This window comes from Pagrus major, chromosome 14 (assembly GCF_040436345.1).
Source record: "Pagrus major chromosome 14, Pma_NU_1.0".
Classification (NCBI taxonomy): Eukaryota; Metazoa; Chordata; class Actinopteri; order Spariformes; family Sparidae; genus Pagrus; species Pagrus major.
Genome location: NC_133228.1, coordinates 18,897,368 through 18,918,019, shown reverse-complemented (window position 1 = coordinate 18,918,019; position 20,652 = coordinate 18,897,368). Strand labels below are relative to the sequence as shown.

The following is a 20,652-nucleotide window of genomic DNA, read 5'->3' as shown; positions in this document are numbered from 1 at the left end:
CTCTTATGACATGACTTTAATAACTGATAGAGATATTTTTTCTCATTCTGAGTGACTGAACTGTGAAGAGCATTAACAGCTGTTTGAGTCGTGCAAACACTCTTTTCAATATCCTGCTGCCAGTGCAACATCTCATTGTGGGAAAGGTGCTATCTCGCTCTCCACCACTGGGTTAGCTTGTTTTAGCTTAGCTTAGCTTAGCATAGCATAGCATAAACACCGGAAACAGCTAACTAGGCTGTGTTTTTGCTAACTAAATCTGTCTACCATCTCCTCTAAAGCCCACTAATTAACACACTGTGTGTTGTGTTTTTATAATATGGAGCAAAAATAAGTATAAATAAGCGTTTCTTCAAATGTTTGTGTTTCCGGTTGTGGTAACTTCCGGGAATCTCAACTGGTTGCATGGCAACCGCAACAGCGGAAACGTATTTCCCAAAACTATTCAGTTAGCTAACATGTCAAAGGTTAATGGGCTAATGGGGGGAAACATTGAGCAATTTAACAGTTAGTTGAGGTAAAAATGGCACAAAGTGTACTTTTAGAGCGACGTGACTCAGATGTGGCTCATGTACCTGCGTGCTAATTAAGCGGAAGAGCTGTGAAAGTGCGGCTAATGAGCGGAACTGCGGAGGAACTGGGTCAATGTTAAACACGTTCATGGCCTCTCTGACAACAAAGCCTGGAAACTCACAGGTAACACACAACACACAACACTTCACACGTTTCCTTTATAAGTTTATTTTGTCCCAAATTCAAGCAACACTCCACCTACAACTCCAATTCTTACATTCAAAGACAAACCACGTTTTCTTATTTGTACATTTAACTGAAAAGCATCCTTATAAATACCATAAATAACAACAAAGGAATGGAATTAAATAAATAAATACTCTTTGGGACTGTTTTTTTTGGGTTTTTTTTGCTGGTGGTGCCCAGCACCTGTAATATCACATAACAAGAGTTCAGATTTGATATCAAGATGACTGCTCTGTAAAGGTTGTTTACCCTGTAGTAATATTCCTTCAAGTCATGAAATGGATTATACAAATACAGATACATTAACACAACAAATACTGTAATTGTAGTAATCAGAATTGCTGTCTTAGGTTCAAAATCTATAAACAAACTTCAAATCTTCTATAGCCAAGGAAACTTAGGACTTTAAAATATAGGCAAAACTTAACCTTAGCTCTACTAAATGCCACTCTTAAGTATACTCGTGTATATATATGTCGGTTTACCAGAGGTAGGCTAAGATAGGCTTCTGTCTTGAGATAATATGAAAGTCCCTTTGAAAGGTGGGTTTCTCAGACCAGCTGTAAGAACCTCAATGAGAAGAGACCACTACGACAAAAAAACAGAAATTGATAAGTAATTGCATCCTTGCTAAATAAATCATATCGTTCTTCAGGGAAGAACAGTTTGTATGAATAATTCAGTCATTTTTTACTGCCATTTCTCATCGAAGCTATAGCCCAGTGTGAGAAAATGCCAGTCAATAAAATGGTAATGGATGGGGATGGGAAATGGATGAAGCTCACTCATCTTGGCACATTAAGACATTTTTAGCTGTGGTGAAATCCCTGTATCCACAAAAAACTAAATATTCATGATAGATAAGATGACTCCAGGTAAAACACATATCCCTTATGGATTTAACTAAAATCTGCAGGAGATGAACAAAACATTGTGTTTTAACACTATAAATTGTGCAAAAGGGGCTGCAAGTCAAGTCTATATTGTACATACAGTGTATAAACACTGCTTCTCTGAATGAGTGAAGACTAAACAAAGAAGAATTGTGAAAAAAGGAACAAACAGTGGAAGCCCATTTCTGCCAGTTAAAGAAAAATATAATTAACTAAGCTTGATAAAAAACAAAACAAAAAAAACAAACATATTCCCATAGTAAGTCACATTAATGACATACAAAGTCTGAATTGTGACATAAAACTCGCAATTATGGGATAAAAAGTCACAATTATTGGATAAAAAGTTAAAACCACGAGATCAAATAGTCACAATTAATTAAATGATTGCGAATGCTTGTCTTGTTTTGGCGCAACTGGGCTTCCATAGAACATGAATGGTCTCCTTTGTTTTCAAAATAAAGCCTGATGTTAATGGTAAGGTAAATATATCCGTATCAGTAAAAGTCAGCACTGAAATCACCCCATGGTCCCGGAGCTCCGGGGGCTGGCCTGGTTGAACGAGTACACGTTCCAAGGGTCGTGGGTGGACGGAGCCAGCGGCGTCTCCCGGGACACGTTGCGCCCATCGTCTCCAACCTCCACCTCCACCTCCAGGTCTGCGTCGTCCTCCGGCACGGCCCGGGAGTCCGAGCCCTCCTCGGTCTGACCCATGACGTTGTGCGGGTCGGAGGGATCCACCACCTGGTTCCTCTTCTCCCTGTGCAGCAGGAGACGCTCCAGCGGCACCGTGTTCTTCTTGGGCAGGAAGAGCGAGGTCTGCGGCACGTTCTGGCCCGCTGTGAACACCTGCCGGGAGCCTTCCAGGTTGAACAGGATGCCGGTCCGGCTGGAGTAGTACACGTCCCGGTTGTTCTCCAGAAGTCTGTGGTTGAACAGACAGTCGTCCCTGAGGCAGATGGGCTGAGAGAGGGAAGGAGAGAGGGAGAAAATCAGACTTTAGTATAGGAATACCCAGTTTTTTGTTTGTTTTTTTCAAGATGCAAGATGTTAAACCTCAGTTTGTCGGCTTTTAAGCAAACTTTTAGTTGTATCCGATGTAATAATACTGCACTAAATATCCTCGACTTCACTGAACATGAAAGGCGTTTCAATCTCTTTCAGATCTAAATCAGACATTTGATGGTGTTTATGAATGAATCCTTTTTGAAAAAAACAAACAAACAGAAAATTCCAAATATTGTGGAAAAAATGCTCGATGTTGAGATAATGTATATTTTTAATGCACATCGATTTTCATTGATGAATCTGCTTTGGGAAAGTAAAAGAACTTCGTCACTATAAAAGGTTTGTTTACTTGATATCAATGACATAATAAGAAAATAAATCTAATGAATAAATCAATGTGTAAAGAACATATAGTTGCAGTAATGTTTGTGCGTAAAAGTCCGCAAAAACGATAGAAAAAGTTGCCAACAGCCGTGCGTAAAACCCCACAGAGTTGCCAAACACAAAACTAAACGTTAAGGGGATGGATTTGGTTCAGCGTTACAATAAGTCGAACTGAGTAATTAAATTAATAAAAGAAATGGATGCAAATACAACTTATAGTTGCAGTACGTCTGTGCGTAAAATGAAGAAAGTGTAAAAACGATGCGTAAAACCTAAAAAGGGTGCAAAGTTAGAGGACCTCTTAATTAAACGTTTATAACAAGGAATCGATTGAATTAATAGTAACAGTCAGTCGAGGTGAAAGTAAGTATTGGCTTACAGAGCTGTAAGGGTTGCCCTCCAAATCCATACACAGGTACCGGCTACTTTTGACGCCGAAGATGGCGATGCGCTCTCTTGTCTCAGCTTTCAGTAAAATCACACCTGCAGCAAAGAAAAGGAAATGACAGTGTGTTAAAGACAGAACTTAACAGTGCCACATTACAACAATGATTTTGTTGAAAAAGAGGAGAACATGTCTTACTATAAGAACTCCTGACTGTAGTTTTGCGCACAGTGCCGTCTAATCTGATTTCCAAGTAGAAGTTGCTGAGGTCTGTGGACGTCTGCAGGTGGACGTATCTCCTCGGGTTCCCCCAGTTGGATCCAACCAGCGGCGACGGGTTCGCGGCCGTTTCCCCGAGAGGAAATTCCTGGAGGACAGCGAGCAGGAGCACCAGCACAGTGTCCCTCATCCTTAGTCTCCTGTTGACGTCCATCCTGGAGCAAACCGGTGGTTTCCACTGCGAGCTGCTGGAGGCTTTCAGATGCTCTGTTGTCCCAAAGTTTGGAGACAGATCCTATTTAAAGCCCCCTGAGTGCCACTCCTGCTCACATCCTTTGCGTAAAAAAAAGAAACTCGCCCCCAAAGCAGATGTGCGGGTTTGCTGCAGCGGAAGGGCCACTTCCACCTCTGTCTGTTTATCCCGATGCTCTTGGTCAGGCAAGACTCTTATTTTTGGTGACATGACTCATACACCTTAAACATTATTCTCAGACTGTTTCCTAATGATCCAAAGTCCACTGCTTCTGGTTTTAGTTTAGACTGTAAACACGATGCATTGGGCAATTAAAAAAACAAACAACCAGAAATGAAAACAAATGCAGAATCGTGTTTAAATGATTTGATTAAATAAGGATAACATATATAATTAGGAAATTGTGAAAATTTAAAATCGAGGTTTTTTAATTCGTGCAAACTCCAGAATTCTTGATTAGTAATTAATCAGGCATCATATAATATATTTTACAATTCTGTTAAACCACAATGGACGAGACGTTTAGTCATAGTTTGATTCTGTTTGCTGCTTTTACGCACCTTCCAAACTCGACATTTTCACACCTTCACCAGCAGAGGGGGCTATTTCCTTATTTAGTATATTTTACTCTGAGACGCTGGAAGTTTGACCGGTGTAGTGCCGAGAAGAGACTGCTTGCCGAAAAACGACTGCCCCCGACGGGAACGCGCATCAGTTCAGAGGAAGTGGGCGCAGGTCTACTACGGGTCAGCTGGCAGACGCAGCACCGAGAGAAATGTTTTTTTTACTGTGCAGTCCTGTAGCCCAAGTGAAGAGGCTACGGAAAAAGAACGGCGCAGATAAAAAAGTAACCTGATGTTTCCATAATGTAGGCTAGTTGTCAACAATTGATGAGGGAAGATGCTTTACCTTGCCACTTTTATTATTGTTGTTGTTGTTATCGTTGTTGCAATGTGATTTTACACCGCTTTGATCTATAAATAAAGTCATAATTCAATATCCCTGTTTCAGTGATTTTATAACGAGGATTAGGAAATCAATGCAGAAAAGAATGCAGGAGTGTTTCCACGTCACATTAGATAGCAATCATATAACATACTGAGAAATTAGTAAGTGCTATCAGAGGTGGGTAATAACGATTTACATTTACTTCATTACATTTACTTAAGTAACTTTTTGGATAACTTGTACTTTTAAGAGCATAATTATGAATACAATAATGCAGTATATATAGAACTGTAGGCTAACTGTAACGGATTGCCTTTACATTCTGCATAACATTCTCTGTGTTTGCCAGGTGCATGTACAGTGAATTTGGTCAATATCACTGTGTCACTGTGCAGTCACTTTTCGGCAGGGCCTGCCGAAAAGTGACTGCACCCTGTAACTCTGGATTGGGAGGGGTTACATTCTCTGTCTTCTCAGCATTAATAGTAGAGGAAACCAGGTGCATGTACAGTGAATTTGGTCAATATCACTCCTTGCAATAAGGACTTACAGGGTGCAGTCACTTTTCGGCAGGGCCTGCCGAAAAGTGACTGCACCCTGTAACTCTGGATTGGGAGGGGTTACATTCTCTGTCTTTTCGGCATTAATAGTAGAGGAAACCAGGTGCATGTACAGTGAATTTGGTCAATATCACTCCTTGCAATAAGGACTTACAGGGTGCAGTCATTTTTCGGCAGGGCCTGCCGAAAAGTGACTGCACCCTGTAACTCTGGATTGGGAGGGGTTACATTCTCTGTCTTCTCAGCATTAATAGTAGAGGAAACCAGGTGCATCTACAGTGAATTTGGTCAATATCACTCCTTGCAATAAGGACTTACAGGGTGCAGTCATTTTTCGGCAGGGCCTGCCGAAAAGTGACTGCACCCTGTAACTCTGGATTGGGAGGGGTTACATTCTCTGTCTTCTCAGCATTAATAGTAGAGGAAACCAGGTGCATGTACAGTGAATTTGGTCAATATCACTCCTTGCAATAAGGACTTACAGGGTGCAGTCACTTTTCGGCAGGGCCTGCCGAAAAGTGACTGCACCCTGTAACTCTGGATTGGGAGGGGTTACATTCTCTGTCTTTTCGGCATTAATAGTAGAGGAAACCAGGTGCATGTACAGTGAATCTGGTCAATATCACTCATTGCAATCCAGACTTACAGGGTGCAGTCACTTTTCGGCAGGGCCTGCCGAAAAGTGACTGCACCCTGTAACTCTGGATTGGGAGGGGTTACATTCTCTGTCTTTTCAGCATTAATAGTAGAGGAAACCAGGTGCATGTACAGTGAATTTGGTCAATATCACTCCTTGCAATAAGGACTTACAGGGTGCAGTCACTTTTCGGCAGGGCCTGCCGAAAAGTGACTGCACCCTGTAACTCTGGATTGGGAGGGGTTACATTCTCTGTCTTTTCGGCATTAATAGTAGAGGAAACCAGGTGCATGTACAGTGAATTTGGTCAATATCACTCATTGAAATCCAGACTTACAGGGTGCAGTCACTTTTCGGCAGGGCCTGCCGAAAAGTGACTGCACCCTGTAACTCTGGATTGGGAGGGGTTACATTCTCTGTCTTTTCAGCATTAATAGTAGAGGAAACCAGGTGCATGTACAGTGAATTTGGTCAATATCACTCCTTGCAATAAGGACTTACAGGGTGCAGTCACTTTTCGGCAGGGCCTGCCGAAAAGTGACTGCACCCTGTAACTCTGGATTGGGAGGGGTTACATTCTCTGTCTTTTCAGCATTAATAGTAGAGGAAACCAGGTGCATGTACAGTGAATTTGGTCAATATCACTCCTTGCAATAAGGACTTACAGGGTGCAGTCACTTTTCGGCAGGGCCTGCCGAAAAGTGACTGCACCCTGTAACTCTGGATTGGGAGGGGGTTACATTCTCTGTCTTTTCAGCATTAATAGTAGAGGAAACCAGGTGCATGTACAGTGAATTTGGTCAATATCACTCCTTGCAATAAGGACTTTACAGGGTGCAGTCATTTTTCGGCAGGGCCTGCCGAAAAGTGACTGCACCCTGTAACTCTGGATTGGGAGGGGTTACATTCTCTGTCTTCTCAGCATTAATAGTAGAGGAAACCAGGTGCATGTACAGTGAATCTGGTCAATATCACTCATTGCAATCCAGACTTACAGGGTGCAGTCACTTTTCGGCAGGGCCTGCCGAAAAGTGACTGCACTCTGTAACTCTGGATTGGGAGGGGTTACATTCTCTGTCTTTTCAGCATTAATAGTAGAGGAAACCAGGTGCATGTACAGTGAATTTGGTCAATATCACTCCTTGCAATCCAGAGTTACAGGGTGCAGTCACTTTTCGGCAGGCCCTGCCGAAAAGTGACTGCACCCTGTAACTCTGGATTGGGAGGGGTTACATTCTCTGTCTTTTCGGCATTAATAGTAGAGGAAACCAGGTGCATGTACAGTGAATTTGGTCAATATCACTCATTGCAATCCAGACTTACAGGGTGCAGTCACTTTTCGGCAGGGCCTGCCAAAAAGTGACTGCACCCTGTAACTCTGGATTGGGAGGGGTTACATTCTCTGTCTTTTCAGCATTAATAGTAGAGGAAACCAGGTGCATGTACAGTGAATTTGGTCAATATCACTCCTTGCAATAAGGACTTACAGGGTGCAGTCACTTTTCGGCAGGGCCTGCCGAAAAGTGACTGCACCCTGTAACTCTGGATTGGGAGGGGTTACATTCTCTGTCTTTTCGGCATTAATAGTAGAGGAAACCAGGTGCATGTACAGTGAATTTGGTCAATATCACTCCTTGCAATCCAGAGTTACAGGGTGCAGTCACTTTTCGGCAGGCCCTGCCGAAAAGTGACTGCACAGTGACACAGTGATATTGACCAAATTCACTGTACATGCACCTGGCAAACACAGAGAATGTTATGCAGAATGTAAAGGAAATCTGTTACAGTTAGCCTACAGTTCTATATATACTGCATTATTGTATTCATAATTATCCTCTTAAAAGTACAAGTTATCCAAAAAGTTACTTAAGTAAATGTAATGAAGTAAATGTAAATCGTTATTACCCACCTCTGATAGCACTTACTAATTTCTCAGTATGTGTTATATGATTGCTATCTAATGTGACGTGGAAACACTCCTGCATTCTTTTCTGCATTGATTTCCTAATCCTCGTTATAAAATCACTGAAACAGGGATATTGAATTATGACTTTATTTATAGATCAAAGCGGTGTAAAATCACATTGCAACAACGATAACAACAACAACAACAATAAAAGTGGCAAGGTAAAGCATCTACCCTCATCAATTGTTGACAACTAGCCTACATTATGGAAACATCAGGTTACTTTTTTTATCTGCGCCGTTCTTTTTCCGTAGCCTCTTCACTTGGGCTACAGGACTGCACAGTAAAAAAAACATTTCTCTCGGTGCTGCGTCTGCCAGCTGACCCGTAGTAGACCTACGCCCACTTCCTCTGAACTGATGCGCGTTCCCGTCGGGGGCAGTCGTTTTTCGGCAAGCAGTCTCTTCTCGGCACGACACCGGCTTCACTATTTTTGGGTGCTGTAGTTTCAGCACAGGACATTCAAACTGTTTACTAGTGCAGAGATTACTACTGAAAGTTGAACCACAGAAACCATTCAACATGTCAACATCTTTTAAGAATAAAATGTTTATTTCTCCAGGGAATTTAACTCACAACCCACTTCCAGTTGTAGAATATCAAGATAACTTCGTAGAGTTAAATCTCAAAGTTTAAGTAGATAATTTTGTATTTCCTCAAGTGCTGTACACTTTTGACTATTTCTGTTCTAACTTTAAATTTATCTGATGGCTATATACTTACCGTTTACTTTCAGATTTAGAGTTACATAAAGAAGCCAATGATAAGCTTAAGAAATCCACCACGCACCATTTTAAGATTCAACCAGTGGCTTCCCAACCTTTCTGGCTAATGAATCCTTAATAAATATCAGTGTGCCATGATGTGTCAGATATGTATGAGGTTTTCACATGAAAAGTGAAGGGTTTTATTATAATTTCACAAAATTATAAATCCTGACAGACATGAAGGTTCACATAAAGTTAAAGATATATGTACTTTAATGACACTAATATAGCAGAATACCTTAGATAGGATTACAGACAGAATGATAATGCCAATTTTCATACCACGGTATATCTTAAAACCAGTATACCGCTGCAACCCTAACAACTTCTCAAAAAATGAAATGCAAGTGACCAACAGAATTATTTCTTAGTTCTTAGTGTTTATGTATATAAATAACTGTAGCAAGAAGGGACGATGCAACAATGTCTCCTATATTAGCAATAAATTGCCATTTTACAGTGGTTTTACGTTGTTAAATGCATGTTCAGGGCCCAAAGAATATTTTCCATTATTTCACAAAAAAGAAAGATTAATCATCTTATGACCCCTCAGAATTTATCTTGTGACCCTGTTGAGGGGCCCAACCCCAAGGTTGAGAAGCACTTGACCAAACAAGTTAAAGGAGAAGTTCACCCAAAAATAAAAAATAAAAATTCCTGTTTCCTGGTCCACAAAACATTTCTAGTGCTCTGCTGCAAAACAGCGTTGCAGCATTCTCCTAAACAACTGAAGTAGCGGAGGACATAAAATAATAAACATAAAATTACTCCATACAGCTCGTCTGGTGTAATCCAGGTCACCAGAAGCCTGAGATCCCAAATTGTTATAAAAAAGATGTTATCTACACCCTCGATGAGCTCGTGCTAACGTTTTTAGCTTAGTGGCTACAGTGAAGACTTCATCTTAAAAAGGGTGTAGGCAAAGTCTTTTCAAATCATTTTAGGAGACTTGGACTACACTGGCGAGCTGTAAGGAGCCATTTTTTAATGTATCTACTTCAGTTGTTTAGGAGGATGCTTTAACACTGTTTTGCTGTGAAGCTCCAGAAATGTTTTATGGATACGAAACTTCACCCGACTTCCCACCAGCATGAGGGTATTTTAATTTTTGGTGACACTGTTCCTTTAATTTTAAATCTTGAGAGCTGCAACAGAAAAAAAAAATGCTTACTCATTGTTGCATCAGTTATTTATAATCTAATGATTTATTGCTACAACAGTCAGATGGGCCATTTTTCTGCAGAAGAATGACTTTAACTTTGAATACTTTAAGTTAATCTTTCTGATCATACTTTTTGCACATTTACCTGATGAAAGGGTCTGACTCAGTACTTCTTAAGCACTGATAAATACACATTCAAATCACAGTTCAAGAGAGAACGACACTGCCATCAACCAGTTAAAAAAAAAAAAAGTTTTATTATTATCTCAGGAATACAGTAGACTGCTGTGCACAGCACATACGTACAAAAATAAAAGGAAAAAACTTTAATATTCTTACTTAGCATTGTCTGTTTTCAGAAACAAAGAACTGATGTTTGTTTCATCTTCATTTACAGTCATCAGCAAACCAAAACTAAGGCAGAGGGTGAGGTATATGAGAACAGAGATGAGAGGAATAGAGCAGGAGTTTAAAGAAAGAAACACATGTAGCACACACCCCTCATTAAGCTCGGGGCTCGGGCATGCTGATGGTACATTAAACAAAAAAAAAATCCTCACCTTGAATTAATTAAATTTGATCTATGATAAGTGGAAAGCAAAGAGATGACGGATAAATCTGGATAACATTTTTTGGTCAAAGCTGAAAGGTGAGTTTTTTTCTGTTTTAGACACACACCTTCACTCTTTAGGGATCCAAAAACACGAGCAACTCCCTTCTTTACACTCGCATATGATCAAGATATTGCTAACAAGGTGCTGCTAGAGACGTCACACCTTTTGACTTGTGAGGCAGGCACGTGAAGTGCTCGCTGCCGTTCACTATCCTCAGCGTAAAATGCTGAAACAGTGGATTTTGTTTGCTTTTTAAACCAAAAATTATGATTTTCTCCCTAGAAGAAATGTACATCAGTGCTTTTCCATGCAGCCTCATCGACAGCAGCAACAAGTCTTTTTGTTTGAGCTAAGCTCCTGAAAAACAAAAAAAGAGAGGTTTATCTGTGCGAAAAATACTGTTATGAATCGATCTGTGCGTCATAGACGGTTGAGCAGCAGGTGATACTGAGACAGTATGTGGTGAGAGGTGTTTGGGGAAGCAGCAGCAGCAGCAGCAGCAGAGAGCTCGTCCTGAGGATGGCTCTGGTGCTGTCCTGCAGGAGACTCTGCGTGACTGTGCTCCTCACACACTGCATTAACTCTGCAGATGTCCCCTCCCCAGAAATATCCCAACACAAGTACTTGGAAAGGGGAGGGCACAGCGTGTTGTGGAGCTGCATTTTAAAGAGGTGGGACTCTAAATTCAGAAAAGAGGAGCAGGATTGTTTTAAAGAAAGATTGCAGATCGTGAAGCAGGGAATTATGTATGAGCAACTCTCGAGCCATCTGTTCGATAAAAGCATAAGGTAAGGTGTTTCCTGTGTCAAAAGATACTTGAAATTCCTATTTCATGGAAACAGTTCAACCCATATAGCTGACCAACCCGCCTGGCCACTGGGGTTGGGGCCAAGGCTGGTCCGTGACTCTGACCTTGAACTAAAAAAGGCTGAAAGGAGAGGAGGAAGCTCCTGGGTTACAGCTGGAATCCCAAGGTCCCTGCCTGCAGCGGGTGAGGGACGGGCAGAGATGGGCGTTCGGGGGTGACAGAGCTCAAAGAAGGAGGAGGGGGGAGCTTTCAGGTATGTGGGAGGCTGCCTGTCATCCTGGCATATCCACATTCCTGCAGGGGGTCTGACAAACAACAAAGAGAGCGGGCCGGCTCCCTCGCATACGTCTTTCCTGGATTTAAATAGTCCTGTTTCCTCTCTGAACGCAAAGACGGATGGAGGCTGACAGCGGAGTGAGATTCAGGTTTTTTTTTTCCTCCAAGTAAACAGCTGCAGAAGTTATGCAGATGCATGCACGCTGTAAGATTCACAGAAACTGAGTGAAGCAAAAAAAACATCCTTGGAACATGTAACAAGATGCTAACTATATATTTGTCCATATGATAGCAGTGAGTGCACAAAGCTTTGTAAACACACTGCCGCTATGCATACCAATCCTTATATTAATATCTTATTAAAGGTCCAGTTTGTAAGAAAGATTTTTTTCTCTTTAAGCTCATGCTTTACTGCTCAATATCTTTTTTAAAGGGGAAATATTATGCTCATTTTCAGGTTCATGTTTTTAGTTTGGGTTACAGCTAGAGTAGGTTTACAAGCTTTAATGCTCAAAAAACACATCAGTTTTTCTCACTCTGTCCAGCAGCACTGTATTCCTCCTCTGTCTGAAACGCTCTGTTTTAGCTCCTGTCTCTTTAAGGCCCCCCCTCCTGAATACCCAGTCTGTTCTGATTAGTCAGCTCACACACGCCTGAACCAGCACCGATTACAACAACAGAGCAGCTGTGTTTAATCGATTCTTTTACATGCACGAGAACAGATATATCACTCAAGGAAAGGAAAAAGTGTAATAGGTCTCCTTTAAAATCAAGCTAAAACCTAGGGAACGCACAATCACCTGTTTTTGCTGTTTAGCAATCCAATTTATCTCTAACTTTGGTTAACTTACGCTCAAAATAAGAGTGTATGGACGTGGAGACAGTCTGTAACCATAGTTACTTTTTCTAGTGAAAAGGCAACCAGATGAACTCAAACAAAAAATGCACAAGGCCAAATATCTTCGCTGGATTATTGAGACGATATTATCACGTGTATATTATTAACACAATATCAATATTTCAATTATTAATATCATGGTTATGAGAGTATTGCGATATTGCGACACCGCTAGTCATGATATTAGTTAAAATTGTCAACAGTGACGTTGGTTGTCCAATTATAAACTTTTTATGAGAAAGTTTTTAATTCCTATGTCTTGTAGGGCTGCAACTGAGGATTAATTTGATTGTCTCTGTCAATTATTTTCTCAAATAACCGACTTGTTTGGTCTACAAAATGTCCAAGATAACGTCTTCAAATGTCTTGTTTCGTCCACAACCCAAGGATAAGCAGTTTACTTCCACACAGAAGTGAAGAGCCCTGCTGCCGTCTGGCAAAAAATACATAAAGGGACTGAAGAATGACAAATAAAATAACCTTAACCTTGAAAATAACATTCACATTTCAGAAGCTGAAATCAGAGAATTTTGCCTTTTTTTCCCCCCAAAAAATTACTCAGTTGGTGATTAAATTAAAAGTTGACAACTAATCAATGAATCTTTTAATCTTTGTAGCTCTATTGTCCTGTTCCTTTTTAATTATCCACTGTCTGTCCATCTGCTGTGTTTTGTTTTTGTCAAAAAGAGGAAAACTAAAACCTACTGGTCATAAAAGAATAAATGAATCAAAGTAAACCTCAACAATGAAGACACTTCTTACAGCGTGCATCCAGCCAACCAACTGCACTGTCCTTCAGTCGGGGCCAAACAATTGACTTCTCCATAATTGCATTTAAAACTCCAGCCTCCTTCCAGCTCCCAACACCTCGCTGCCACTGCAGTGCTGCTGCAGAGCTCACAGACAAGTGGGAGGAATTGGCCCGGGACACGCACACACTCCACCAAACGCACAAAGATAAATTAAAAGAGACAAGAAACATGTGGGGACGACTCTCACCTTAACATTTAGGCACCATCATCGATGGTTAACTGTGCAACCTGAACTCTTTTTGCCTCGCTCAGGCAACTGCGACAAAGCAGCGTTAAAAAGCTCCTGAATTCTTCTTTTACATTTGCAACTATATATACATCGTTTTTCATTGGTTTTCATGGACGGTAGACATCATTTTTCAGCAGCAGCTAAAGCTTTGCGATTCAAAGACAGCAACCTGCTTCACTGCAGGAGCTCTGTCCAAGACAATGTGCAGGTGCATTTCTACTGTGCGCTCGCAAATCTATCCGTTCAGTCCACGCATCCAAACAAAAATGTCCTCCATGCTCAGATAGATAAATGTTCCACCCTGTTTATATGCTGGCGATGCCACACAGTCAAACTCATGGCCTCGTGCCAGCCTCCATGGCTGACCGCTCTCTGGTCTCAACCACAGATTGTATATTACTTAATCGATCTAATTACAGAAAAGAAAATAAACCAGAGATAGTCAAACCCTCCCCCCCCCATCTGAGGCCCTCCCCGGAGTGTCAGCCCTATTTCTGACTCCAGTGGGTGTCTCTTACATGCAAGTTTAAGGGGGCCACAAGTGGGAACACCAAGGCACCTTTAAATCGTGCAGCAAAGGTAGTGCATTTAAGTTTTCCCCCCACTGCCGGACATCGATAATCGAGCAGGGAGCCATCAAGCGCTCAAAGGTTTGAAAGAAACGATATAACTTAGCAGATATTTGCGCATAAGTCCATGCATCCCTTAATCTAGTAAAGTGGTTCTTTGAGGTAATAAAAAGTATTCATTTCACTCTTTAAAAGCACAGGATATAGCTCATCCTCCATCTCAAAAAAGGAAGTGACACGTAGTTCAGTTACAGCAAGCACCAAGGTAAAGTGAGACAGGCAACTCTCGCCGTCCATAAAAACAATAAGCAGCACAGAACATATAGAAAGATAGCTATCCAAATATACATATATATATAAACAGAATAAATATTTGTGTTTTCTCTCGCAGTCCATCGGTGTGTATATCACGACTATGCATTTCTGTGTTACCTGGAAGAACATCCACATGTGCAAATTAGTGAGTTATTGCCAGTTTCTCTCATAGCCGAGGGAGGAAATGTGTGACAGTCATGGCGGTGGTGGCCTTGTTGCCTCTCTTTACGCGGCCATGCTTGCTGAGGGCGATATAGAAGCCCTTGTAAACAAAAGACTCATAGGCGTTGTAGTTGTTGGGCAGCAAAGTCTCCTTGAACTTGCACTCTTCCACGAAGACTCTCTAAAAACGAGAGAGAGATAGAAAGAGGGGGTCAGTAAATCTCATGGCAGACACACGATGAAGATCACAACATATGCATGGTCTCCATGTGACCTTTACTTTGGCAGACAGCCTGCCTACAAAGCATGCTTTGAGGGAAACTGGAGGAGGTGGCATGTTGTTGCAAAAGAAATTTGAATGCGGATACTAGCCTCCGGCTTTTACTGCTGAACTATACATTAAAGGTTCGCCCAAAAATGAAAATTAAGTAATTATCTGACTATGCTGTTGACAAGCTTGTAGAAGTTTTGTAGTCTACAAAACATTTCTGAAGCTTCACAGCAAAACGGTGTTGCAGCATTCTCCTAAACAACCAAAGTAGATGGTAAATTTTCACTGTTGCCACTAAGCTTTAGCATGCACCCTGTCTGAAGTGGGAGCACGAGCAAGTAGATTATGATACTTTCAACGCTCAACATTAATGATTAAGAAAAGTAATGAGGTTTGATAGCCAGCACTGCATACATTAAGCTGTTAGATCTTTTATTGTAACATTAAAATAGATTTTATGAGCTCCACATTGCTTTTTAATGAAGCTGAATCAACAGGACAGTTACGACCATTAAATACTATATCAAGTACTGCATGCACTGAATACTGTATGTAACGTGTTTCCATGGTATAATAATGTATAATAAAGAGCATTAAACAAAAAACCTCTACGACACATGTTCAAAAATCACTGACAAGCATACTGTAAAAAATATTGTTAGTCTAAGTTTAAAAAGGTGATTTTTCAGTATTTTTTAAACATGTATTAACACAAAACTTGCTAAAAGACCAACTCATGCCTCCTAAATAAACATATAAACAGAATCACCGTGATGTTGCGCTAACAACAACAACAACAACAACAACAGTCACTTCCGGTTAGAAAACTGTCGGTTGACTTGCATTGTGGAGATAAGAGAAATCAGGAAACTTGTATATTTCTGTTGTCATTTTCAGTCATAACTGTAACGTGTCAAGATATTTAGTGAAACATGTTGGTCCGACCTATTTGACGTTCATTTCATGTACTGTATTGCTATGCGAGCCTCTTTGCTATCTTCACAACAGGGACATCTCAGACTTACTGCCAGTTTTGGGAGGGCTCAAGCTGACATTTTCTTTAACAGATAAATTAGTGTTGTTATTACTGAGATATGAGAGCATCAAACTGGCATTTTAGATGAGTTAGATGTACAAACTTTGAAATTAAATTGTATGTAAGCTAATGCGTGATGCTGGTTTTCTACCCAGAGTCACTGTAAACAATTGTCACATTGATCGTCACATCAAACCGTTTTGTTGGTTCTTTTTTCTAAGTGACCTACTTTTAAATCCAGACCACAAACTGAAATAGATGCTCACTTTTTGGTTTGAATGTTAATAATCAGCTATGACAGATGTATGTTCACTGTAAGTTTAGCATCTGCTTTGTTAAACGTAGTGGTGAATATACAGATTCCAGTGGTTGAATCTAACTAATTACCTTTACTGACAAAGTTGTTTTTTATGTTTTAAAACAAGTCCCCATCTACTTCAGTTATTTAGGAGAACGCTGCAGCGCTGTTTTGCCGTGAAGCTCCAGAAATGTTCTGTGGAGGATGAAACTTTAATCCTTTAATTAGCTGAATCATGCTCCTCTCGACCAGTTACATGCTGTTAACAGTCATAATATTGAGAGCCTGACCAATGTATCAGTTGGCCAATATTATCGGGTGATAGTGGCCTTTAATGCAGTAAAGATGCATGTGATATGTAATTATTACATTCCAAGTGAAGTTTAATGTTTCAGTACACTCAAGTTATTTAAGATAAACTTTAAAACATATCTGTGAGTGTTTGATTAACCTCATTAGAGGGATCATTGCATTTTTTACTCCCATTATAATAAAGTATCGTTCAGGCTCTACTTTGCTGCAAAAAATATTCTGTATGCTACTTTTTATTTCTCTTTCAGAGGGAAATAATTGAGCGTTTTAATAGTGACTTTGCAGATTTTACATAAAAACCACGTGATCAGTTTTTAAAATATGACAAATTGTTAAAAAGTGTATAAATTAGTTGAATTTGCTTCCTCTCGATCAGTTACATGCTGCTTACAGTCAAAATATATTTAAAAAAATAGCACTTTTTACATTTAGTTGATTACATTTCTGCACTTTTACTTGAGTAAAACTTGTAATAGAGTACTTTCACAGTGCGGTATTGCTACTTTTACTTGAGTGCAGGATGAGATTTTGTCTCTAAAGCCTTCTGCTATGGGACTCCTTGGACTGCGCTGTGAAAAACCCCCCTATCATCAGAGCATATTAATAACACAACAGCGCTCATAAACGCAGGGATGCAGCAGCTACATGAACTCATCTTACACTGAGCACTGTGTGTGTGTGTGTGTGTGTGTGTGTGTGTGTGTGTCGTACCGTTCCGTATAACCTTCCCATGCTGTTCATTGCGACAAACAGCTCACTCTTCACTCCGAACAGGCTGATCACTCCTCGGTCCACGGCGGAGATCTCTATCAGACCTGAAGGGGAGACACATACTGTTAGAGAGAGCACAGACAGGAGAGTCGCTGCGAGTTTGCTGGCCTCTGCAGCAGCGATGGGTGTAACCTTGCAGGTGCATTGCGACTGGATGATGCTCTCTTTGGTATAATCACCTCAACATTATGTGTGTGAGTGTGAGTGTGTGTCTGTGTGTGAGAGAGTGTGTGTGTCCTGCTGCAGGGGTAAAAATAAGTGAGCGTCTAAACTGGCTCCAAGCATTCATGTCATGTTTTTGGCTTCGCGCTGCACGGATGTGAGGAACACTCAGCACACTGTTTTTGCTTTGGGAAACTTTCAACCATGCCGACACCTCTTATTAAATATCATGCAAAGACAAGTGAGCCGCTCGAACTTTTACACAGCCCGCCCTGCCCTCCCCTGCGCATTGGGTTACGCTCTTTTTTCGGGTCCAGCGCTTTTTTTTTTTTCCTCCTGCGCCCGGATGCGACTCACTGTATTGGTTCTCATTGTGTGCACCGCTTATCCTGCCATCCGGGAGCACCTGCAGGTGAAACCCAATGCCCACGTTGCAGTACAGTCGTCGCACTCTTTTGATGCCCTGCAAATAGTCACTCTCCCAGTTCAGCTCCGATTTCCCCCCGCTTATCCCCAGATAGGAGCGGGAGAACAGCGTCTCCCACTTCTTCTCCAATAAAGTCGCATTAGTCCTGCTCGGAAGCGGATAAGATGAAGCGATCCCCCACAGAGAAGTCCACAGTACAATCACTGCCGGCAGCGTCCAGTGCGTCCTGGACATGCTGTAGAGGCACCTTTGCGCAATGGCCATCCAGTTCACCTTTGGGGCACGTGGTCAAAGTTACCTGCCCTAGAAATGCAACTCTTCTGATGTGTTGTCCTTTGGCATGGTGGTGGTAAAGGCTTATTTCGGGATCAAGGCAGATCAAGGCCCCATAGCCCGAGGTGTGAGCAGCAGCGGCGGCAGCAGCAGCAGCAGGAGGAGGAGAGGGACGGAGCGCGGCGGAGCTTGAATTGGTGCCGGTGGCGATGATCATCTTTCGCCGCTCCGCGCCTCTGTACAGGCAACACTGGCCGTGGAGGGGACACCACTCACCGCAAAACCAGCTCACCTTGCCCGACTCTCACATCCTAAAATGACATCACTGTGACTTCACCGCTGCACCCCCCCATCAAAAGTAGGAGATGGGAGGAGGAGGAGGAGGAGGAGGAGGAAGAGGAGGTGTAGGAGGAGAGAGAGAGAGAGAGGGAGAGAGAGAGAGTTGCAGGACCCCAGCAGCAGCAGTTCTGATAGGAATGATGGGGGGTGCTGCACCTTCAACATCAGCGGCAAACAAGCCGGACAGGACGAGGAGAAGCGTTTCCTGTGGTGCTTTTCAAAATAAAATCACGAGCAGCGACCGTGATGCAACTTTTGGTAACACTTCCGTTTACACGTCTGCAAACGTCATGGAAGTAGGTGGCAACATATTTGAAATGTATTTAAAATTCCCACAATAATTATCCCAGCATGATTTAATGATAACATTCTGCTATTTTCTACTAAGCAGTTAATAAATAGTTGGTTATTTCTTTAACACATGTCCAGGAAACTTCTAGCTGGTGATCCCGCCATTTTAATTTCCAACTTGTATGACTAACTTCCCCTCAGCAGACCTCTAAGTTGGCAAGAGTTATTACAGTTTAACTTCCAACCAGTTTGTGACTAACGTCTGCTGATCATGCCAGCTAGTCGTCTAGCCAAACTTCCCCTCAGCAAAGTTGAGGTGAGATTGAGAAATTTTTAACAGTCAAACAGAAACTGGTGTAATTTTCTGCTGAGACGTGCTGACTGACCTTCCTCATCTTACTTAAACAGTTTGAAGGAACAGTTCACCCAAACGTACAAGGGTGAAGTTTCACAATCCATAAACATTTCTAGAGCTCTGCAGCAAAACAGCGTTGCAGCATTCTGCTAAACATCTGAAATAGATGGGGACTTATTGAGAGCTCTTCCGATGTAATCTAAGTCTCTGGAAGCCCCGAGATCCCAATTTAATTTAAAAAAAGTCACGCTTGTGCACCAGCTTCCAACAGGGTCTGCTTTAGAAAGGGTGTAAATAACTTAAATAAAAAAAATATATATTTAAATTCACCATTTTTGTGTGAACTTATCCTTTAAGTTGTTGTTTTTTTACATTAATATATTACCTACCCGTATGTTTCATTTTTAAATTAAAGTTCATTAACTGAGGCAAAAAAAAACCTAAACTTGAATAAAACAATTTTATTGTATTTCTTTTCCTACATTTTATATTCATATAACAAAATTGATATACTCGATAGATTCAAGTCAAAGAAATAAGTTAGTTGTGACACTGTATACTTTTATTTTGAAGGTAATCTAACCTATTTTTTTAGTCTTCCTCTAGCTAATTGTGGCTGACCTGATGCAGCTCTTCTTCACATGGGAGACCTGCAGGAAGGAGGGGAGGGAGTGTGTGTGTGTGTGTGTGTGTGTGTGTGTGTGTGTGTACGTGTGTGACTTTCATTGGCGTTGAGCAATCATGGGATGGATGGATGGATACTGTGTCCAGAACCCAAATCGGGACGGTGGTCATATGTCCTGGCAGCCTGCTGCCTTATTTAGAAGGAAGGTGTAAAAACAGTCACAGGAGAGCGAATGGCGATCCTGTCTGACACTTCCTTAGCTGTTTGTTCAGGAAGTTTACATAACCAGATATTTTGCCTGGTCAGATTGCGCGTTATTATTGTAAGTAACACACTCTGCAACTAACAGAATAATGTACCCTGCATGAATCGAATACATGGCATGGTTTTGATTATTGCATCGAGGTCAGGTCCAGAAATAAAGTGGTACAGGAAATGTGCATTTGGTACCATTACACATTTGTGCTTTATATCCAAGTTGGCATGTCTTTTTCTATGCTATACTATTTTCCCTTATAAATATTTCATATAAATATAACATAAATAAATAAATATTTCTAAAAATGTGGTTAAAATGTTGGGCAAATAAAAATAAATCAGAGCTGAGTGCAGTGGGTTCACCCTTCTTTACATCCCCTGTTTGCATCCCGTCCTGCAGGGTGCTGGTAGGAGATGAAGGCTCGGGGGAATTCCAAACGCGTCACACAGCACCAGGCTCTGGGGCCCCGAGGTGCTCTAGGCTGCCAGGGAGCCTCAGGCCCACCTTAGCAACCGCAGAGGCCTTGTTGCCGATAAACAGCAGTGGCAAGACAACCCATGACGGAAAAACAACAAACAAACAAAACATTTCATACAGTACGTCTTAAAA

At 41.4% G+C, this 20,652-nt stretch overlaps 2 protein-coding genes across 2 annotated transcripts; both read right to left on the bottom strand.

The window, feature by feature from the left end:
* Positions 1–2,171: 2,171 nt before the first annotated feature.
* Positions 2,172–3,862, bottom strand: fgf23 (fibroblast growth factor 23). Its single transcript, XM_073480204.1, has 3 exons — positions 3,628–3,862; positions 3,424–3,527; positions 2,172–2,615 (listed from the first exon to the last, which is right to left on the bottom strand). Exons 1-3 carry the CDS (start codon positions 3,860–3,862, stop codon positions 2,172–2,174), a joined length of 783 nt encoding a protein of 260 aa, XP_073336305.1.
* Positions 3,863–14,628: 10,766 nt separating this feature from the next.
* Positions 14,629–18,165, bottom strand: LOC141008525 (fibroblast growth factor 4B-like). The gene is made up of 3 exons (XM_073480928.1): positions 17,832–18,165; positions 17,253–17,356; positions 14,629–14,805 (listed from the first exon to the last, which is right to left on the bottom strand). The coding sequence occupies exons 1-3, from the start codon at positions 18,163–18,165 to the stop codon at positions 14,629–14,631; spliced, it is 615 nt and encodes a 204-aa protein (XP_073337029.1).
* Positions 18,166–20,652: the final 2,487 nt, after the last annotated feature.